Source organism: Schistocerca nitens, chromosome 6 (assembly GCF_023898315.1).
Source record: "Schistocerca nitens isolate TAMUIC-IGC-003100 chromosome 6, iqSchNite1.1, whole genome shotgun sequence".
Lineage (NCBI taxonomy): Eukaryota > Metazoa > Arthropoda > Insecta > Orthoptera > Acrididae > Schistocerca > Schistocerca nitens.
In genome coordinates, this window is record NC_064619.1 from 89574836 (window position 1) to 89598892 (window position 24057).

General features: G+C 45.6%; 1 protein-coding gene across 1 annotated transcript in view; it reads left to right on the plus strand.

Annotated features, from left to right (window-relative positions):
• LOC126263239 (ESX-1 secretion-associated protein EspK-like) overlaps window positions 1–16357 on the plus strand; it is a 98351-nt gene extending 81994 nt beyond the window's left edge. Inside the window, exons 2-3 of the mRNA XM_049960323.1 lie at window positions 1764–2173; window positions 16132–16357. Of these exons, the coding sequence (XP_049816280.1) occupies window positions 1764–2173; window positions 16132–16357 (636 nt within the window). The remainder of the gene's footprint in view (window positions 1–1763; window positions 2174–16131) is intronic.
• The last annotated feature ends 7700 nt before the right edge of the window (window positions 16358–24057 follow it).

Below are 24057 nucleotides of genomic sequence, written 5' to 3' on the forward strand. Positions count from 1 at the left end.
AGCAGTTCTTGGCAAATTGACATATTATATTAGGTTTATACCTAATGCATCACAGATTGCTGCACCGTTGCATCGTCTCCGCCGTAAGAATGTTCCGTTTGTGTGGTCAGCTGATTGCCAATCAGCCTTTCAGCAGCTTAAAGAGGCTTTATTGAATGATCGTTGTCTGGTCCATTACGACCCTAACAAGCCTCTGGTGTTAGCTTGTGATGCCTCTTCTTTCGGCCTCGGTGCTGTGTTGTCTCACCGAGTCGGTAACACCGAACGTCCTATTGCGTTCGCATCTAAATTGCTAAACAAAGCTCAGTGTAATTATAGCCAATTGGACAAGGAAGCGTTGGCTATTGTGTTCGGTGTCACAAAATTCCATCACTACCTCTATGGTAGACCATTCTATTTAGTAACAGATCACAAGCCCCTGACGTCACTGTTTCATCCGTCTAAACCAGTTCCTCAGCGGACAGCTCAGAGACTACAACGTTGGGCTCTTTTGTTATCACAATACCAGTATGAGATACTGTATCGCCATACAGCCCAGCATGCAAACGCTGACGCGCTTTCTAGATTGCCGATTGCTGCGGATGATGTCTTCGATTCCTCTGACGACTCTTGCCATCAGATTGACGCCGATGAACATCAATCCCTCCGGGATTTTCCGATTGATTATCGTCAGATGGCACGTGAGACAGCTACGGATCCTCATCTGAGTTTACTATTACGTTTTGTTCAACGTGGTTGGCCGTCCAAGGCAAAGGACATATCGGATCCTGTGGTTCGAAGCTATTATCCGCAACGTCATCTGTTGTCTGTTTCGCACGGAGTTTTGCTGTTACGCACCGAGAATGACCAGCTTCGTGTAGTGGTTCCCCAAGTGCTCCAATCCAAGGTCCTCGACTTGTTGCATCAAGGTCATTGGGGAGTGGTCCGCACCAAGCAGCTAGCCCGCCGTCATTGTACATGGATCGGCATTGATAAGCAGATTACGCAGATGTCTACAGATTGTTCGACGTGTGCCGAACACCAAGCTGCTCCGCCTCAACGCTATTTTGAGTGGGCACGCCCTGCCGGTGCCTGGCAGCGAGTACATATTGATTTCGCTGGTCCATATTGGAATTCTCGTTGGCTCATCGTGATAGATGCATTTAGTAATTTTCCGTTTGTTGTGCCCATGCAGCCTACAACGTCTGCACAAACTATACAGGCGTTGACTTCAATTTTTTGTATTGAGGGTTTTCCAGAAGTTTTAGTGTCTGACAATGGTCCACAATTTACCTCTGCTGAATTTGAAGGTTTTTGTTCTGCCAATGGCATTCGCCATGTTCTTACTCCGCCGTTCCGCCCTCAATCGAATGGTGCAGCGGAACGTTTTGTACGCACATTCAAGGATCATATGGACCGCCTTCGTGCTACGCACTCTCGTCAGCAGGCCCTCATCACGTTCCTGTCGTCGTACCGGACCACGCCACGCGACGGCCCTTCGCCTGCGGAGCTTCTCCACGGCCGTCGTCATCGCACCCTACTACGGTTGTTGCACCCCCCGGATCGACCCGCCGCTTCTGAGCATCGCACGCGTTTTCAGCGCAACGACGCCGTTTTTTTCAGAGTTTATCACGGTCGCCGTCGTTGGGAACGTGGTACCGTGATAAGTGTCCAGGGTCGCGGTTTTTATACTGTTCAAGGTGCTACTGGGGTGCACAGGAGGCATCAGAACCAGTTGCGCCGCGCTGGCCGCCCGGATTCTGCCGCTCGTTCTTTGTCCACAGATTTGGTCCGCGGCGGGTTCCATCCGCGCCTTCAGACTTCGCTGCCGCCCCCAGGGCCGACAGCCCGTCCCGTTGATGCCTCCCGCGCAGCTTCATCCGGGAGCGCCCCAGGTGGTCGCTCCGGCGCCCGCGGTCCCTCTTCAGTCGCCACCGCCTTCGGAGCTGATGGACGTCGACCCCTCAGCCGGGCCGCCTTCCCAAGCGGTGGCTGTGCAGCCTGTCCTGCAGCCGCTTTCCTTGGGCACCCCCAAGGAGTCTGACAACGCAGCGCCTTGTCCGGCGCCCACTCAGCAGCCGTCGACGCAGCGTCAGGAGACGCTGCCTCTCTTCGTGGGTCCCGACGCCCCGTCGCGTCCAGTACCAGAAGCTGCGCCCGTGGTCACAGGCGTGCACCCTGACCTCGGTTTTCAGTCGGTGTTTCCCGAGGCCCCGCGCAGCCAATGCTGGGGTGCGGACCGGGGACTGCCACCGACAACAGTCTCCGCCCCGGTCTCTTCTGCTACGCCTGCGGCCAGACCCCTCCCCCGCCGTCGACGCTCGCCACGTCATTATTCAACGACGGTGCGGCGATTTGGGGGGGAGGAGTGTTATATCCTAGCCAGTAATGCCACCCGAGACCGCTGCCAAAAGGTTGGCAGCATCAAAGTCCGGACGCCGTCCGCATAAGCAGCGCCAGCGAGACAGGAAATCGCCACAAGTCTGCGCGCGCCACCGCTGGCTTCTGGCTTCTTAAGCGCTGGAGTCGCGAGCGCTAGGACAGTTCTGGATTCGCCGCTCAGTTGTATACTCGCCACCGAATTGTGTACCTGCTAGTCAGTTGTGTGTTCATCGCAGCAGAGTTGTTGTTTGTCGTCAGCCGACGCTGACCAAGCCGCTCCGACTCGAACTAGACAGATTTCTGTAGACCATGTTCACCACTGTGTTCTGTATCGTCGTTAATAAAGATAAGTACCGACTTTCATTTAATCCGAGTGTTTGGGTTTTCATCTTTCTGTTCACTGTTCCAGCGGACCGGTCGGCCCGCTATTAAAAGTGTGGCGGTGACTTCGTAGTCCGTTTCTACAGCGAAGTGTTGTCGCTACGAAGGCCGTCACAAAAAAAAAGTAAGAGGAATTAAGTTAGGAAGAACGTGTTCAAACAAGACGACCATAAAATGCCTAGTGTTTGCACACGACCTGGCAATACTCAGCAACAACAGTCATGAAGCAAAGAAGCACTGGAATACTTACATGAAGTCTCTGCCAAAACTGCCTCTACAGATACCGTGTGAGAAAACGCAGTACATGGAAAACAGAGTGGAAAAATTAAAATATCTTGGGAATTGTATACAAATAGGAGTTTAAAACAAGGCTTCCAACATAGAAAGAACAGTAGAACTTTAGGAAACGGGCAAACTGATGCGGACGCACTATAATAAAAGAAATGCTTCAAGACAGGCCAAACTCAGGCATTACACCATAATTCTACTACCAGAAGCACTCTAGACATCAGAAACGTGCTCAATCAGAGCATGACAGAAACAGAACAAATATAACGTAAAATCCTCCGAAATGTTTTTGGAGCAATAAACAGAAATTGTATATGGATGAACAGACCAACCAAAGAATTATATGAACGCACAGACAGGCTTACAGACATATTCAGAAAACGCCGACTAAGATTTTTATGGACACACACGTAGAATGAACAACAACTGCCTCACAAAGAGGATTTTTGATGCAGTAAACAGTTCAGTCAAATAACCAATTACTTTCAAGAAATAGCAGAAGACCTAGAACAAGCAGGGATCAGTACTGAAATGATGTATGAAAGAGACAAATTCAGAAACAAAACTGTGAACACGAAATCTTACGTAAAAGAAAGGAAGAAAACAGGCAAAATATTGGCAGAGCAAAGGAAAAAGAAACACAGCTAAAGAACGAAGAGGTTATGAGTAGAGAAAAAGAAAAACGAAACAAGAAAAAATGAATAATCATATAATACCCAAGTTAAACGCTGTCCTGGAGGCAAAAATGTGTAATAATAATACTGCCTGACAAACCTGGAATTGACCACGTATTCGTTTTGCCGGTTTTATATTAGAAATGAGAACAAAAATTAACGGTGTTTGTGGTGTAACATCGAAAAAATTTAATTTCAAAAGTATTAGTCAAAGCACCTTTGAAATTCTGCAGCAGACTCGGTATGAAATGACCTCAGACAGTTGCAGTACGCTGGGCGCCGTTACTTCGAGTGTCTGAAATGCGATTTTGTCCGTACATGGCTTTATAAACGGCTATTCTTTTCGCCTAAAGCTATTTATGCTTCGCAATTAAGAGCTCTCAAAAGCTCCGCCAGGTGTCATGGATTTCCGTAAGTTGACTCGATTGTAGGAGTGTCTTAGTGGTAAGGAATAAATGTTTTAAAATTTCATGCATTATGAGGCATTTGTTCACACATCTCAATGTTCAAGAATTCGTATCTCATGAACTGTGTATCGCACAATTATATGAAGGGCTTATTTCAATAGTGGTACAAGTCCATTTTTGTTCATTCTGAGATACAGAGTCCTAAAGTTAAATGAGCGCTGAAACATCTGGAGTTGAGATACCAGAAATATTCAATCATATATCAAGTGTATATATATATACAGGGTGGTACATTGATCGTGACCGAACCAAATATCTTACAAAATAAGCGTCAAAGGAAAAAACTACAAAGAACAAAACTTTTCTAGCTTGAAGGGGGAAACCAGATGGAACTATGGTTGGCACGCTAAATGGCGCTGTCATAGGTCAAACGGATATCAACTGGGATTTTTAAAATAGGAACCCCCATTTTTTATTACATATTCATGTAGTATGTAAAGAAATATGAATGTTTTTGTTGGACCACTTTCTTCGCTTTGTGATAGATGTGCGTTGTAATAGTCACAAACATATGGCTCACAATTTTAGACGAACAGTTGGTAATAGGTAGATTTTTTAAAATTAAAATACAGAACGTAAGTATGTTTGAACATTTTGTTTCGGTTGTTCCAATGTGATACATGTACCTTAGTGAACTTACCATTTCTGAGAACGCATGCTGTTATGCGTGATTACCTGAACATTCCACATTAATGCAATAAATGCTCAAAATGATGTCCGTCAACATCAATGCATTTGGCAATACGTGTAAAGACATTCCTCTCAACAGCGAGTAGGTCGCCTTCCGTAATGTTCGCAGATGCATTGACAATACGCTGACGCATGTTGTCAGGCGTTGTCGGTGGATCACGCTAGCAAATATCCTTCAACTTTACCCACAGAAAGAAATCCGGGGACGTCAGATCCGGTGAACGTGCGGGCCATGGTATCGTGCTTCGACGACCAATCCACCTGTCATGAAATATGCTATTCAATACCGCTTCAACCACACGCGAGCTATGTGCCGGACATCCATCATGTTCGAACTACGTCGCCATTCTGTCATGCAGTTAAACATCCTGTAGTAACATCGGTAGAACATTATATAGAAAATCAGCATACATTGCACCATTTAGATTGCCATCGATAAAATGGGTGCCAATTATCCTTCCTCCCATAATGCCGCGCCATACATTAACCCGCCAAGGTCGCTGATGTTCCACTTGTCGCAGCCATCGTGGATTTTCCGTTGCCCAATAGTGCATATTATACCGGTTTACGTTACCGCTGGTGGTGAATGACGCTTCGTCGCTAAATAGAACGTGTGCAAAAAATCTGTCATCGTCCCGTAATTTCTCTTGTGCCCAGTGGCAGAACTGTACACGACGTTCAAAGTCGTCGCCATGCAATTCCTCGTGCATAGAAATATGGTACGGGTGCAATCGATGTTGATGTAGCATTCTCAACACCGATGTATTTGAGATACCCGACTCGCGCAATTTGTCTGCTACTGACGTACGGATTAGCCGCGGCAGCAGCTAAAACACCTACTTGGGCATCATCATTCGTTGCAGGTCGTGGTTGACGTTTCACATGTGGCTGAACACTTCCTGTTTCCTTAAATAACGTAACTATCCGGCGAATGGTCCGGACGCTGGGATGATGTAGTTTTTTTCCTTTGACGCTCATTTCGTGAGATAGCTGGCCCGGTCACGATCAATGGAGCACCATGTATATATACACTTGATATATACGTGAATATTTCTGGTATCTCAACTGCAGATTTTTGAGCGCTCATTTAACTTTAAGACTCTGTATCTCAGAATGAACAAAAATGGACTTGCACCACTATTGAAATAAGCCCTTCATATACACTAATGGAAAAAAATCGCGTCACCATAGGGAGTTATGTGACATAAACGAAAATTGGTATGCGTGTTCCTGTATGTAAAAGATAACGTCTATTCAGATTTCGCGCCAGTCGCGTAGCGCCACTATGAGGAGGAAAGTCAAGGTATGCTTTAAATACACTCTGTAACGGTCGTGAGAGTTACCTTTCAGATTGGACGGGGTGAGATGATGCCTTAAGGCGTCTCGATTATCAGGTCGTGTAAGAGGGCAACGACAAGCTGCATGGTCCATCTCCGATTGTGCAGAAAAACGTGTAGGAATGTAGACATTGCACATGATTGCTGTCAATTGTGATCAATAGAAAGTACGGCCGAAAGAAGATCGGGCTCCGATAGGCCACTTGGCACTACCGGGACGGAAGATCATCGTGTGCGGCGATGGCCCTGGCGCATCGTACTGCATCTGCAGCAGCATCGTGAGCAGCTGTTGGCTCCACAGTGACTCAAATAACTGTCAAAAATTGGTTACTTGAAGGACTGATCTGAGGGAGACGGACGGTACTGTGTATTCCACTGACCCCAAACCATCGCCATTTGGGACTTCAATGATGTCAAGCTAGAGCTCACTGGAGGGGGGGGGGGTGGAGGTCTGTTGAGTTTTCTGATGAAAGCTGGTTCTATCTCAGTGACAGTGATGGGCGTGTGTCGGTTAAGGTACCCAGCTGAGGGCCTGCATCAAACTGTCTACGTGCCTGCCACACTGGGCCTAGACCTGAAGTTACGATCAGGCGTGCGATTTCGTATGACAGCAGAAGCTCTCTCGTGGTTATGCCACTCACCATGACTGCAAGTTTGTACGTCTATCTGCTGATTCGACCTGTTGTGCTGTCATTCGTGTACAGTATTTCAGGGGATGTTTTCCAACGGGATAACGGTCGCCCACATACCGTTGTTGTAATTCAACACGTTCTACAGGCTCTCGATATGCTGCCTTGGCCTGCTCGATCACATTGATCTGTCTCCAATCGAGAACATATGGCACATCATTGAACAAGTCGTCCGCCCCTGGTAGCTGAGTGGTCAGTGCGACGGAATGTCATATCTAACGGCCGGGCTTCGATTCCCGGCTGTGTCGGAGATTTTCTCCGCTCAGAGACTGGGTGTTGTGTTGTCCTTATCATCATCATTTCATCCCCATCGACACGCTAGTTGCCGAAGTGGCGTCCACTCGAAAGACTGGCACCAGGCGAACGGTCTACCCAATGGGAGGCCCTAGCCACACGGCATTTCCATATTGAACAACTCTAGCGTCACCCACGAAGAGCATAAATCATCCCTGTATTGACCGATCAGGAGAAACGGGCATGGAACTCCATCCCAAAAACTGACATCCGCCACTTGTGCGACACAATACATGTACATCTGGATGCTTGCATTCAACATTCTGGCTGTTACACCACTTATTAAAGTACCAACATTTCAGATATGCAGTGGCTTATCTCGGGCTTACATTATCCTGTGGTCTTGCAATATCAGTCACTTAAATATCCCAGCTAGAGAAATTTTATTGCCCAAATTTCATTACTCTACATGAACTACTTTTATTTTGGTGTTGCGATTTCTTCCTGTCAGCGTATTTGTGCAGGTACCTTCAGCGGCAGACGTGGATGCTGTCTGCAAAATGTGTTCCGCATGGAAGTAATAACTTTAAACGACACGCAGAATGCAGCATTGTTTCACGCATCTCAGTGTTTATAACGTCATATCTCTTGAAATATGTTTCGTACCATGATATAATTTTTTAATTCAATTTAGAGGCGTAGGCGAATACTGTCAGGAAATTTATTGCGAATAGAGTTAGTAACAGAGAAGTAATAAATTTAAACGTCAAAGATGATGCGGCAGCTTTTCTCTCGTCTAATTACTTACGACTTCATGTCTCCTGAACTTTGGTGGTATATGGTTCTTACCCGATAAAAAATTGTTGCCGGGGGATAAGAGATATGTATACCAAGTTTGCTTGAAGTCGGTCCACTCTTAAGAGGAGATGTGGAACATACACGCATACACACACATGCTTACAAAAAAATGGTTCAAATGGCTCTGAGCACTATGGGACTCAACTGCTGAGGTCATTAGTCCCCTAGAACTTAGAACTAGTTAAACCTAACTAACCTAAGGACATCACAAACATCCATGCCCGAGGCAGGATTCGAACCTGCGACCGTAGCGGTCTTGCGGTTCCGGACTGCAGCGCCTTTAACCGCACGGCCACTTCGGCCGGCACATGCTTACATCCCTTTTTGTAATATTTGTGGGTGTAACACCTGCTAATAACAGAAATTTGTACTAAAAATGATCTCTTACCGAAACCAGTCGTAAAATTAAAAATGAATTACGCAGGAGCTTCACGTTTTAGGGTATGCCGTTTCTAAGATTTTTACACTACTGGCCATTAAAATTGCTACACCAAGAAGAAATGCAAATAATAAACGGGTATTCATTGGACAAATATATTATACTAGAACTGACATGTACTTACATTTTCACGCAATTTGGGTGCATAGATCCTGAGAAATCAGTACCCAGAGCAACCACCTCTGGCAGTAATCACGGCCTTGATACGCCTGGGCATCGAGTCAAACAGAGCTTGGATGGCGTGTACAGGTACAGCTGCCCATGCAGCTTCAACTCGATACCACAGTTCATCAAGAGTAGTGACTGGCGTATTGTGACGAGCCAGTTGCTCGGCCACCATTGACCAGACGTTTTCAATTGGTGAAAGATCTGGAGAATGTGCTGGCCAGGGCAGCAGTCGAACATTTTCTGTATCCAGAAAGGCCCATACAGGACCTGCAACATGCGGTCGTGCATTATGCTGCTGAAATGTAGGGTTTCGCAGGGATCGAATGAAGGGTAGAGCCACGGGTCGTAACACATCTGAAATGTATCGTTAGAGCCATGCGAATAAGATGCCTGTCATCTGGACTACTAGTGATACGAGGCCGTTGGGATCCAGCACGGCGTTCCGTATTACCATCCTGAACCCACCAATTCCATATTCATTAGATCTCGACCAACTCGAGCAGCAATGTCGCTATACGATAAACCGCAATCGCGATAGGCTACAATCCGACCTTTATCAAAGTCGGAAACGTGATGATAAGCATTTCTCCTCCTTACACGAGGCATCACAACAACGTTTCGACAGGCAACGCCGGTCAACTGCTGTTTGTGTATGAGAAATCGGTTGGAAACTTTCCTCATGTCAGCATGTTGTAGGTGTCGCCACCGGCGCCAACCTTGTGTGAATGCTCTGAAAAGGTAATCATTGGCATATCACAGCATCTTCTTGCTGTCGGTTAAATTTCGCGTCTGTAGCACGTCACCTTCGTGGTGTAGCAATTTTAGTGTCCAGTAGTGTACACGTACATAGTAGGCTGTATGAAATATCTTGCTACACTCAGTAAGCGGTAGAGGAATTTTATTGGAAATTAGAAGGGAGACGGAATTTGTTCCACATTTTTGTCTTTGATGGGTAGTGATACGAGCCTCTACAGCATTTAGGTATTTTAGTGGCAGCTGATGACTGATGGGGTTCAGAGACTTTTGTAAGGCTTGTTACTAGTTGGTATGTCCGGCTCGGGGCTGAAAGCTGCGCCTCCAGGGCTAGCTGTTCCTCTCGCTTCGGTGTTCCAGCAGTAAGTGAAAGGAATAGCCGGACTCTTCCAAGTCTCCCGGCTCACCGACCAGCGGTGGCGGACAGATACGTCCTCCTTACTGCTTCCCAGCGGAACGCCTGCTGTGACTGTGGGGCGTCCATCGGTTTAACCATAAGAGATGTGCCCTTTGTTGCGAAACGTACAAGGGTGTTAGAGTCTGCTGCTATCCCTAAGAGAATTTAATGTAAAGAAAGAAACCAAATATTGTCAATTGTTTCACGCTGTGCCAAATCAGTGGAGGAAATATTACGCAGTAGAACGCAGAACACTCGCCATAGCCAAGTGCGTCACTGTAAGGTGTTTGAGCAGATACACGGAAAAATTTATAGTAGTGAGATTATGAAATTAACCAATGTGAGAAACTCTGAGCTTGAGACTCTAGGAATAACTGTAGAGCGTTTTTTATCTGTTACCACTCCCACATTTTAACAAGGCTTCTATTTAGAAAGAGACCTTGTACCAACACTTAGTCACCGCTCTATTTGGCTATAAATACAGAAATATATTCCTTACTGTATTTCTCCAGTGAAAGGCTTAGCTTTGATGATGACCTGTGTACGTGTTGGAGAATATTCAAGTCGAAAATTGCTGAAGGAAAATGTAAGTGATGTATTATTTCCAACATTTTTATAATGTACTAAAGTTGACAGATGTGAAAATTACCAAATTATCAGTTTAATAAGCTACGGCTGCAAAATACTAACACGAATTCTTTACAGACGAATGGAAAAATTGGTAGAGGCCGACCTCGGGGAAGATCAGTTTGGATTCCGTAGAAATGTTGGAAGACGGGAGGCAATACTGACTCTAGGACTTATCTTAGATTAAGGAAAGGCAAACCTACGTTTCTAGTATTTGTAGACTTAGAGAAAGCTTTTGACAATGTTGACTGGAATACACTCTTTCAAATTGTGAAGGTGGCAGGGGTAAAATACAGGGAGCAAAATGCTATTTACAGTTAGTACAGAAACCAGATGGCAATTATAAGAGTCTAGGGGCATGAAAGGGAAGCAGTGGTTGGGAAGGGAGTGAGACAGGGTTGTAGTCTATCCCCGATGTTATTCAATCTGTATACTGAGGAAGCTGTAAAGGAAACAAAAGAAAAGTTCGGAGTAGGAATTAAAATCCACTAAGAAGAAATAAAAAGTTTGAGGTTCGTCGATGACATTGTAATTCTGTCAGAGATAGCAAAGGACTTGGAAGAGCAGCTGAACGGAATGGACATGATCTTGAAAGGAGGATATAAGATGAACACCAACAAAAGCAAAACGAGGATAATGGAATGTAGTCGAATTAAATCGGGTGATGCCGCGGGAATTAGATTAGGAAATGGGACGCTTAAAATAGTAAATGAGTTTTGCTATTTGGGGAGCAAAATAACTATGATGGTCGAAGTAGAGAGGATATAAAATGTAGACTGGCAATGGCAACGAAAGCGTTTCTGAAGAAGAGAAATTTGTTAACATCGAGTATTGATTTTAGTGTCAGGAAGTCGCTTCTGAATGTATTTGTATGGAGCGTAGCCATGTATGGAAGTGAAACATGGACGATAAATAATTTGGACGAGAAGAGAATAGAAGCTTTCGAAATGTGGTGCTACAGAAGAATGCTGAAGAGTAGATGGGTAGATCACATAACTAAACAGGAGGTATTGAATAGAATTGGAGAGAAGAGAAATTTGTGGCAGAACTTGACTAGAAGAAGGGATCGGTTGGTAGGGCATATTCTGAGGCATGAAGGGATCGCCAATTTATTACTGGAGGGCAGCGTGTAGGATGAAAGTCGTAGAGGGAGACCAAGAGATGAATACACTAAACAGATTCAGAAGGATATAGGTTACAGTATGTACTGGGAGAAGAAGAAGCTTGCACAGGATAGAGTAGCATGGAGAGTTGCATCAAACCAGTGTCTGGACTGAAGACCACAAGAACAACAACTATAGTTTACATCTCACGTTTGTGCGGTTTTGGGTATACACTCAGTGCATGATTTTTGCATTGTTGTAGCTTTTTGCAGTACCACTTGAAAATAGCCCAGAGGCCGAAATTACGATTGTGAAATATGAGGTGCGTTCAATCAGTAACGCAGCACATTTTTTCTGACGGCAGGATGGTTTCATTCACGATACCAGTACCCACATTATTCGCAACTCCTACTACACAAGGAGGCCCAGGTTCGATTCGCGGCAGGGTACTGGGTGTTGCGTGTCCTTCATCATCGTTGACACGCAAGTCGCCGAAGTGGCATCAACTAAAAAGACCTGCTATACGGCGGCCGAGCGCCGAAGGGATATCCCGGCCAATAAATGCCATACCATCATTTCATTTTATTTCGCTAAAAAACCCTATTTTTCAGCATAATCTGCGTTCAATGCGACGGCCTTACGCAGCCTTCCTGGGAAGGTCTGTATGCCCGCATGGTGCCACTCTAATGGTCGACTTCAGAGCCAACGTCTCGCTGCATCAGTAACCCCCCTATCACCCATGAACTGCTTCCCGCGGAGTGTGTGAACCAAATACGAGGGTCACTCCGAAAAAATGCAAACAACTTTTTTTAAAATCCATCTCTTATTCTACATATTTGAAAGTTTTGCAGTGTGTAGATACAGCCTTTAGGAACAATATTTTCATTTCTCCACATAGTTGCCATCCCTCTCGACTGCCTCACGCCATCTTGGAACCAGCGCCTGTATACCCACACTGTAAAATTCTGGACCAACCTGTTGGAGCCACTGTTTGGCAACGTGCACAAGGGAGTCATCATCTTCAAACCCTGTTCCAAGAAGAGAGTCTTTCAGTTTCCCAAAGAGATGATAGTCACATCGAGCCAGGTCAGGACTGTAAGGCGGGTGTTTCAGTGTTGTCCAGTTGTCCATCCGAGTTTTGTGATCGCTTCCATGCTTTTTTGACTGACGTGTGGCCGTGCATTGTCGTGCAACAGCAGAACGTCCTGCTTTTGCCGATGTGGTCGAACACTACCCAGTCGAGCTTGAAGTTTCTTCAGCGTCGACACATATGCATCAGAATTTATGGTGGTTCCACTTGGCATGATATCCACAAGCAAGAGTCCTTCGTAATGGAAAAACACCGTAGCCATAACTTTTCCAGCGGAAGGTGTGGTTTTGAATTTTTTTTTCTTGTGTTGGGCATGATGCCACTCCATTGATTGCCTCTTCGTCTCTGGTGAAAACTGATGGAGCCATGTTTCATCACCTGTCACAATTCTTCCAAGAAATTCATCTCCATCATTCTCGTGCTGTTCCAAAAGTTCGCTGCATACCGTTTTTCTTGTTTCTTTGTGAGCCACTGTCAACATCCTGGGAACCCACCTGGCACAAACCTTTTTTAACGCCAACACTTTCTGCATTCTGCAAACACTTCCTTCCCCTATCCCAACGTAGCGTGACAATTCGTTCACTGTGATGCGTCTGTCAGCAGTCGCCCATTCGTTAACTCTCTGCACATTGTCTGGAGTGTGTGCAGTACGAGGCCTGCCGCTACGAGGACAATCCTCAATATTGCCGTGCCCGCTTTCATCACGTAACCTGCTTGCCCTCCGACTAACTGTACTGCGATCGACAGCAGCATATCCATACACCTTTTTCAACCTCTTGTGGATGTTTCCCTCTGTCTGTTTTTCGCAGCACAGGAATTCTATGACAGCACGTTGCTTCTGACGAATGTCAAGTCTAGCAGCCATCTTGAAGACATGCTGTGATGGCGCCACTCACGGGAACAGGTTGAACTAAGTTTGAAAACAAGCGGGAAGGATGTATCTACACACTGTAAAACTTTCACACATGCAGAATGAAACCTGTATTTTTAAAAAATAGTGTGCATTTCGTTTTGAGTGACCCTCGTGCATAAGAGTCAGAAGGTGCGAGATCCAGGCTGTGGTGTAGATGAGGCTCCTCCCAGATACGTAGACTTGTGAGAGGCCTTGCATTGTCATGGAGAGGCAGAAGTTCTTTTGAATGTTTGTAGCGACGGACACGCCGAAGCCGTTTCTTCAATTTCATGAGGATAGCACAGTACACTTCAGAGCTGATCGTGGAACTATTATGGGAACATCCAAAATAATCCGTTCAGAGTCCAAGAAGACTGTCGTGTTACTTTCCAGGCAGAGCGTGCGGCTTTGAACTTTTTCTTAGGAGGAGAGGTGGTGAGTGAGAGGTACTGCATTGACTGACCGTTTTGTTTCCCATTGGAACTGAAGTATCAATACTTCATAACATTTGACGACGTTCCACAAAACATTGTTACGATTAACCTCGTAACGCGCAGGCAATTCCATACAAGTGATCTTTCATTGTTCCTTATGGTCTTCTGTTAGGCCGCGAGGAGTCAAGCGGGGAAACACCTTACAGAGGCGCCCAGTTGAACATTTTTTTTAAATTTATTTATTGTCAAATTATAGACCTGTTACCTGATGTGTAAAACAGGTCGTACATCTTACAATTTTCGTTTTTCACCTTTTTACAGTTTTCTTTTGTTTTACCTTCAATATTTACAAAGAATGATACTTTTCAAAATAACAATATTTTAAGGTTGAAATATAAATAAAATTTTGTTGTTTTTTAAGAAGAATATAAAAAGAAGATAGGATAGAGGAGAGATTTTTTAGCACCATCACCGAATGTGACTGACGGTGAATACCTCGGAATGGTTTCTTCGAGCCGTTGACCGCCAGTCACACACACACACACACACACACACACACACAAATGGTTGTTAGTAGAGAAATAATGTTGCTTATCCTATTTATTACTAATCCTATGTATTAACCACTTTAGGTGCCCATCCATGTACAGCATTTGGTGGTTTATTGGCTAGATCGCCAGCGCCTTATGCTTATTTACTGTCACATCTCAGCTTCCTCCTCCTGTTCCTCCTCACTGTCACTATTTTCGCTGTCACTGTGGGTATCGCTATTCACCCTCTGGAGATTGTTGTTACGCTGCACATAGGCATGTCTGTAATGTCGTGTCCGCATGTACTCTTCATGTGTTGTTTTTGAAATACTGTTTGTCAGTGCGTTTAATTGTGACCATTGTTCTTCGAATCTTATTGCTGTGTATATATCTACGTCGGTGTCTGTGTAGTCTAAGTGTAGTGTATGTCTATTGTTCGCGTATTGCCCGCAGAAAAGACAGTGTGTTCTGGGGAACTATCTTCCCCGCATGTGCATGTAGGTGTCTGCCTCAGACTCACGCGGTTTAAGTGTGTGGGATAAGGTCCGTGTCCGGTTGAGAAATGTACCATCCGCACCTGGGATCGATATGTCTCATTCTCAACCTCTCCCTTATGTCAGGGAAGAAGTCGTGCAGTCTACGTCTCTTATCACTTACATCCCAGTTGAGCAGCGAGGTGTTTGACTGTGATCCGTCCATCGCATGGAATGAAAGTGTCCACACGTCCTAATATTACAAGAGTCCAATCTGTGAGCGGCCGGCCGGCAGGTGGAAAATGGGGCATGTTTGGGAGATGATGACAGACGCGCCGCCCTAGGATTCACCGCGCTTTTGTTCACTGTCAGGTCTCCAAAGTACCTGTGAATATCTACGATGCTCTGGTGTTCCACACACACACACACACACACACACACACAAAAAAGGGAAAACTTAATGAATGTAATGATTATAAAGAATATGCCTCGACTGCAAATAGAAACCGGATGTTGACTCAGGTTTCGGCGCCGATAACCACGCCTTCTTCGGAACACACTAAAACTACAAACTGCCTAAAGAGGCATGGTCCACAGTTTTACTGTGTTCCGAAGAAGGCGTGGTTATACGTGACGAATCCTAGGTCAACATCCGGTTTCTATTTGCAATCGAGGCGGATTCTTTATAATCTTTAAATTATTCACGATTGCTGACGAGCTGTAATGTTAAAAGTTCTCAACTCAATGAATGCTCACCGCCTGGAATTCATCTCCGTTACAGACGCCGTATGAAGGTTACATATAACGCCGCCAAATATCGGAATTTCATGAACCTACAGAGGCAGAAGCAGGAATATTCCACAACGACCCGTAACAAATATTCATTTTTTCAACCGAATTTATTGAATGCCCACAGTAAACAGTTTCTACAGTCAACGGCGAATACGACATCCTTTAAAAAGTTCTACTTGAGTGGGAACCCCGACCACGAGAAATTTATCGGATGCACTGAGTGTCTGAACTCATGTACGCGTCACGCGCATTGCTTCAACGCAAGTAGTGGCTTCGCTTGTAGAGAGAGCTGGTGCTCAGGCGGCTGCCTGGAATTTCAATTAGGGAACTGTGTTGGTCCTCCCCGAGACTTTAAGCACTCTCCAACTGCCGGTTGCGTCAGACTCATTTGGCTCTCGCGGGGAAACGAGAGGCAGTGGCCATTGGGGACGCATCGCATCGCATCGCATCGCAGGGCTGAGGGTGCCTCAGCTGAGAGGCGGCGCGTGTTCGAGGGCGGCGGCGCCGGGCTGGACCGGGAGCGGCCTAGGGCCCGCCGCCCACGGGCCGCCGCCCACGGTCCACGGCAGATAACGACTGCCGCCGCCCACCGGTCGCCATTAGCCGTCTCCGGCGCGCCGGACCACCGCGCTTCCTCTGGCCGGCCCTTGGTCACGCAAGAGGCTGTCCGTCCTGCCTAACGAACCGGACCCCGTGTCGCGGCGACAGTTTGCGGAAATATCCTCCACGTCTCCGGCGATCCGTAAAGGGCCGGAGAGGCTACCAGAGAGGTCACCAGGCCGAAAAGACCAATATATCGTCTCGATATCGACCGCGGGGAAGTGGACGTCACGGGGGAGGAGGCTTGTGAGCATCCGGTTTCGAGTCTGTAGAGCAGGAATATCTTCGGAGTGAGCCTGTAGACTGCGCGTGTGGCAGGCTTCGAACTGTGATTGACACGCCAATTTCGTAGAAAGCTGTTTGCTACGTTTTGCAGTAAGTCCAGAACTTAAGAGTTCGTATAACAATTTACTACATCACGATCACCTACAAATGTGTAATATTCAAATTATCGGCATGAAGTTGGTACCTTTATATGTCACTAATCCACCAGACCGTATCCTCACGATATATAGCAACTACAGTTGCGCGTTTCTAGCACCACGAAGTCCAAAATAGTCAATCAACGTGCATGATATCGCCACATGGTAAAAAAAGACCTGCACTAAACTACTGCATTGTGTTATTTATACTCGTGTATTGGTTATGTGGGAAAGTTCTAAGGAAAATATGAAGAGGAGAAAGGCTACAGGCAAAGCTCTTTATGTCTCTTAATATTTGTTCTAAGCAGTGCCTAAAATTGGTATCTTAAAAGCACCGACAGGAGTATAAATAATTAAAATTAATTGAAGTTACACAGTCATAAGTTTTAAAAAAATCTTAAAGTATCAACGTGTCATACCCTATACATATGAAAGATGAGGCATTGATGCCAAAACCGCTAATGCGAATGTTACATATTTTTAGGCAATCATGGCATATTAAATTGTTATACTAAAATTTACGAAGGTCGCAGACTTTCATTTGGCAACTTGTCATTTCTTATGAAACTGGAATACCACAAATATTCGCTCTGTTTTAACACATTATTACTAACAGAAATGGTGAATGATTATTGTTGATGGAGATGCAAATTCAAATATGTCAGAAGCAAGAAGATTGCTTTTCATGAAGAAATATCATAAAGGTGTAATTACAGCTATAATACTAGCAAGATGCGCTTTTTGTGTTGAAAAATGTCGAAACAGTGTAATAAACAGTTACAGCAGGACTAATTTACGTGAGGCAAGTGCTAGCATGCTGCCAGCCAGTCTAGTCAATCGAATTTACTTACATTTCGAGCAACTGTTCACCTCTAGATGAAATTTATATATGCCAGTTAGAGTTATTTCCTGCGAATTATGCAAATATAAAACTATCATGCTTATTTTAAAGGAGTCACAATAGGGAACTGTACTGTTCGAGTCTCGGTCCGGCACACAGTTTTAATCTGCCAGGAAGTTTCATATCAGCGCACACTCCGCTGCAGGGTGAAAATCTCATTCTTGAAGTTTCAGGGAACTGTACTGCTACTAGCTATGACATGCAGAATGACTATATGCCGTTAATGTTTATATTAAACTTACGGCAAACAAAGAATAAAGTGTGCGTGATAAACAGCAAAATTTACTCCATGTCACAACAGCAAGATCTAAGTACATTCTAACACACACACACACACACACACACACACATACACACACACACAACACACACATACACGCAAATAGGAAAACCACGGACCACGAAGTAATAATCCGAAGGCAACGGATATCAATACATGCGATGTACATTGGCAGACATACAAGTGATGTCAGTTTAAGAAAAATTGGATTATTTTTATCGGGAGAAAAAGCTTCGCAAATTGAGCAAGTCAATAACGCGTTGATCCACCTCTGGCTCTTATGCAAATAGTTATTCGGCTTAACATTGATTGACTGAGTTGTTGGATATCCTCCTGAAAGGCGCCGTACAAATTCTCTATAACTGGCTTGGTAGACAGTCAATATTCCTTGCTGGTTGGAAGGTGCTACCCGTAATGCTCCAAACGTTAGCAGTCGGGGAGAGATCCGGAAACCTTACTCACAGAAAGACCCGTACCGAAAGACTGGAAAATTGCTCAGGTCACACCAATACCCAAAAAGGGGAATAGGAGTAATCGGCTGAATTACAGGCCTATATCACTAACGTAGATTTGCAGTAGGGCTTTAGAACATATACTGTATTCGAACATTATGAAGTACCTCGAAGAAAACGATTTATTGACATATAGTCAGCACGGATTCAGAAAATATCGTTCTCGTGAAACACAACTAGCTCTTTATACTCATGAAGTAATAAGTGATATCGACAGGGGATGTCAAATTAATTCCATATTTTTAGATTTCCAGAAGGCTTTCGACACTGTTCCTCACAAGCGTCTTCTAACCAAACTGCGTGCCTACGGAGTATCGCCTCAGTTGTGCGACTGCATTCGTGATTTCCTGTCAGAAAGGTCACAGTTCGTAGTAAAGTCATCGAGTAAAACAGAAGTAATATCCGGCGTTGCCCAAGGAAGAGTTATAGGCCCTCTATTGTTCCTGATCTATATTAATGACAAAGGAGACAATCTGAGTAGCCGTCTTAGATTGTTTGCAGATGATGCTGTCATTTACCGTCTTGTAAAGTCATCAGATGTTCAAAACGACTTGCAAAATGATTTAGATAAGATATCTGTTTGCTGCGAAAAGTGGCAAATGACCCTGAATAAGGAAAAGTTTGAAGCTATTCACATGAGTACTAAAAGAAATCAGCTAAATTTCGATTACGCGGTAAGTCACACAAATCTGAGAGCTGTAAATTCAACTGAATACTTAGGGATTACAATTACAAATAACCTAAATTGGAACGATCACACAGATAATATTGTGGGTAGAGCAGACCAAAGACTGCGATTCATTGGCAGAACACTTAGAAGGTGCAACAGGTCTACCAAAGAGACTGCTTACACTACGCTTGTCCGCCCTATTGAGGAGTATTGCTGTGCGGGGTGGGATCCGCCTCAGGTGGGACTGACGGATGACATCGAAAAAGTACAAAGAAGGCAAGCTCGTTTTGTATTATCGCGAAATAGGGGAGATAGTATCACACACATGATACGTGAATTGGAGTGGCAATCATTAAAAGAAAGGCGTTTTTCGTTATGTCGGGATCTTCTCATGAAATTTCAATCACCAGTTTTCTCCTCCGTTTGTGAAAACATTCTGTTGGCACCCACCTACACAGGGAGAAATGATCATCACAATAAAATAAGAGAAATCAGGACTCGCACAGAAAAAAATTAAGTGCTCGTTTTTACCGCGTGCCTTTCGAGAATAGAACGGTAGAGAGACAGCATGAAGGTAGTTTATTGAACCCTCTGCCAGGCACTTTATTGTGAATAGCAGAGTAATCACGTAGATGTAGATGTTACTGGCCAAGGTAGGGTTGGGCAAGAACGAAGAGAAGCAGTAAATACTCTCGCGGCGTACAGGAGGGCATTAACTTATTGAAATGCAACCCCAGGATGGCTTGCCACGAAGGACAACAAAACAGAGCGTAGAATATCGTAAACGTACCGATGTGCTGTAAGGGTACCGAGGATGACAAAACGGGGGCTGCTGCTATCCAGACCGTCTCTCCTGACTGCCGAGCCGTACAGGTATGCCGGGCGACAATCCGTTTGGCATCCCATCGCTGTCTCGGGCTTCTCCAGACACCTCTTTGATGGTCATCGTGGTTCAGTTCGAAGCGGGACTCATCAGTGATGACAGTTCTACTCCAGTCAGTGAGATTCCAGGCCGAAGGTGTGGCTGGAGACGCCCCAGACGGCGATGGGATACCACCCTGAATGTCGCCCGCTATACGGCGTGACAGCCAGGAGTGATGGTCTGACTGGCATTTCTTTTCATAGTAGGAGCTCCTTTTTTGTCATCCGCGACGATATTCTACGCCCTGTTTTGTTGTCCTTCGTGGCAAGCCATCCTAGGCGATTATTTCAGCAAGGTACATAACGAGAGTTTCTACTGCCTGTCTTCGTACTTGCCAAACCCTGCCTTGACATACGGTCGCAGGATAATTCCCCAACGGAGAGCGTATCGAGCATTACAGGCAGTAGCCCAGTCTAATAATGCTCAGGAAAACCAAACAGCGGAAAGTTTTGCAGAAATTTTTTTGACAAGTTTTCCATATGTTTCCGAAGGTGCTGCATCCAAATTTTCAAAGTCTCATAAAAATTTGTGGCAGGCAATGGGTCAAAAATGGAAAAACGTGACTTTTTAGGATTTACCCTTGCAACTAAGAAACAACGAATTTTTTGGCAAGGTTGACTATCTTGACACTAAAGAGGATAAAATTTCCCACAGGCTACATCTATGTGACGTGTTTGTCAGACCAACCGTAAGGTATGTAGCGCGTGTTAAAGACAGCGCGATTTCACAATTGAGGAGATGGGGCCGTCTCCCTTCCCCCCCCCCTCACTCCCCCTCCCCACAACCTACGTCTCTCGTGTTCTTGCCGTAATTTTTGGAACATCGACTACCGAATTCCATGGCCCCGTAGCATCTCGATGTTTCTGGAGTGACAGGTTTGCCATGGTGGAGGGATAAGGCGTTTGTGAGATGTGACTGATGTAACCCTCCTCACAGGGGAAAGACCTGTCCTTTGTGTTTGTCCCGTGCGCCGGCAGTTATTTACCAATTCACTCTCGGGAGGTAGCTTAGAACGTATCTGCGGTCAGCAAAAAAAAAAAAAAAAAAAAAGGGTCTGAGCACTATGGGACTTAACTTCTGAGGTCATCGGTCCCCTAGAACTTAGAACTACTTAAACCTAACTAACCTAAGGACATCACACACATACAGTCCCGAGGCAGGATTCGAACCCGTGACAGTAGTGGTCCCGCGGTTCCAAACTGTAGCGCCTAGAACCGCTCGGCCACACCGGCGAGCCAGTAAATGCAGTTTAAAATAGTCATATATATAACGGGTGCAAGTGAGAAGTATGTTTTGGCAGACGGGAGAAAATTGCCATCACTTACACCCAGGTGGACTTGAAGAATATTCTTGAAAGAAGTAAGAAGAAGAAGGGTGGGATAGATGAAGGGCAAAACCGTAGTTAAGGTTCATGATCTATGTCGAACAAAACACACTAATGAAAAATTAAGGAGAAAGAGCGAGGCGAGAAGGTCCCACAAACACAGACATGCAGAAATAATCTTCAACGAAACCATGGTCACACGAATCGGCCAGTAAAAATTCCTCTGTAATTCGAAGAACGAGGAGTGCTTAATATCATTGTTACTGGTCAAACTGGCCAAAGAAGATATACCTTCTAAGCAAGTTGATACCTCAAAACAAGCGCTGGAATAATTTTTGAATAAAACACATGAAAGGTGGGACCACATTTTTCGTCATTTATTGTTTCATGGAATACACTTTATTCTCTAACAACGATCATTACGATTACATGTTAAAAACCTTGCCAAAATAATAAGAACTCTCATAACAATTCAAAGAACTTGAACAGGATCAATTAAATACTAACAAAGTTTATACCATCAAGAGCAGGGCTTGAAACCAGGAATATACAGTCCACAAATACACTCCTGGAAATTGAAATAAGAACACCGTGAATTCATTGTCCCAGGAAGGGGAAACTTTATTGACACATTCCTGGGGTCAGATACATCACATGATCACACTGACAGAACCACAGGCACATAGACACAGGCAACAGAGCATGCACAATGTCGGCACTAGTACAGTGTATATCCACCTTTCGCAGCAATGCAGGCTGCTATTCTCCCATGGAGACGATCGTAGAGATGCTGGATGTAGTCCTGTGGAACGGCTTGCTATGCCATTTCCACCTGGCGCCTCAGTTGGACCAGCGTTCGTGCTGGACGTGCAGACCGCGTGAGACGACGCTTCATCCAGTCCCAAACATGCTCAATGGGGGACAGATCCGGAGATCTTGCTGGCCAGGGTAGTTGACTTACACCTTCTAGAGCACGTTGGGTGGCACGGGATACATGCGGACGTGCATTGTCCTGTTGGAACAGCAAGTTCCCTTGCCGGTCTAGGAATGGTAGAACGATGGGTTCGATGACGGTTTGGATGTACCGTGCACTATTCAGTGTCCCCTCGACGGTCACCAGTGGTGTACGGCCAGTGTAAGAGCTCGCTCCCCACACCATGATGCCGGGTGTTGGCCCTGTGTGCCTCGGTCGTATGCAGTCCTGATTGTGGCGCTCACCTGCACGGCGCCAAACACGCATACGACCATCATTGGCACCAAGGCAGAAGCGACTCTCATCGCTGAAGACGACTCGTCTCCATTCGTCCCTCCATTCACGCCTGTCGCGACACCACTGGAGGCGGGCTGCACGATGTTGGGGCGTGAGCGGAAGACGGCCTAACGGTGTGCGGGACCGTAGCCCAGCTTCATGGAGACGGTTGCGAATGGTCCTCGCCGATACCCCAGGAGCAACAGTGTCCCTAATTTGGTGGGAAGTGGCGGTGCGGTCCCCTACGGCACTGCGTAGGATCCTACGGTCTTGGCGTGCATCCGTGCGTCGCTGCGGTCCGGTCCCAGGTCGACGGGCACGTGCACCTTCCGCCGACCACTGGCGACAACATCGATGTACTGTGGAGACCTCACGCCCCACGTGTTGAGCAATTCGGCGGTACGTCCACCCGGCCTCCCGCATGCCCACTATACGCCCTCGCTCAAAGTCCGTCAACTGCACATACGGTTCACGTCCACGCTGTCGCGGCATGCTACCAGTGTTAAAGACTGCGATGGAGCTCCGTATGCCACGGCAAACTGGCTGACACTGACGGCGGCGGTGCACAAATGCTGCGCAGCTAGCGCCATTCGACGGCCAACACCGCGGTTCCTGGTGTGTCCGCTGTGCCGTGCGTGTGATCATTGCTTGTACAGCCCTCTCGCAGTGTCCGGAGCAAGTATGGTGGGTCTGACACACCGGTGTCAATGTGTTCTTTTTTCCATTTCCAGGAGTGTACAAATGAGAAGTCACACCAATTACATGTGGCTGCAATCGATTTCAACAAGCTGAGTTTTACCAGTAGAATGAATTACAAGCGATTGCCACTAAATGTACAAACAATTCCCAAGGGTGGATAACACGTTAAACAGATAACGCCCATTCAAAAGGACAAGGCACACCACTGATTGTTGTCGTTAAAATGCCCTTAACGATCTATAAGTCTTAATAAAATCCCTTAAGAAATAAAATGCACAATCCCACAAAATACAAGCAAAGCTTGGAAGACATTCAATTTAAAATTTGACTCCCAACTTGTACACACCAGCAGATACATTGACAATGTTCTTGAATAAATATACAATCTCCCAAAGTACAAGATAAGCTAACAAATACAGCAGGCGGGTATCACAGCAAAGAGGCAACAAGCAGGTAAGTTTTACAATGAGTGGAGTTAGCTGAAGACTATGAATCAAAGAGGAAAGAACTTGACAGTTCATACTCATAAGTAAAGGGGTTTAAAACTTAACACACTCCAGAACCAGCAATAAGGATATAAGATTTAGACGAGTACTTAAAGAGCAGGTGTAATGACAAGGAACTTCGGGCTTGCAGAACACGCTTCAAAGCATATGTGCTTGCTTAATCCACAATGTTGATTAGGTCAAGATATCCGGATTAATTGGTGACACTCCGTCCTGCCACGTATCAAACGATCAAATTTACTTAACTTGAGACAATACGCGGTGACTGGTAGAGGCGTCATATTACCGGACGTCG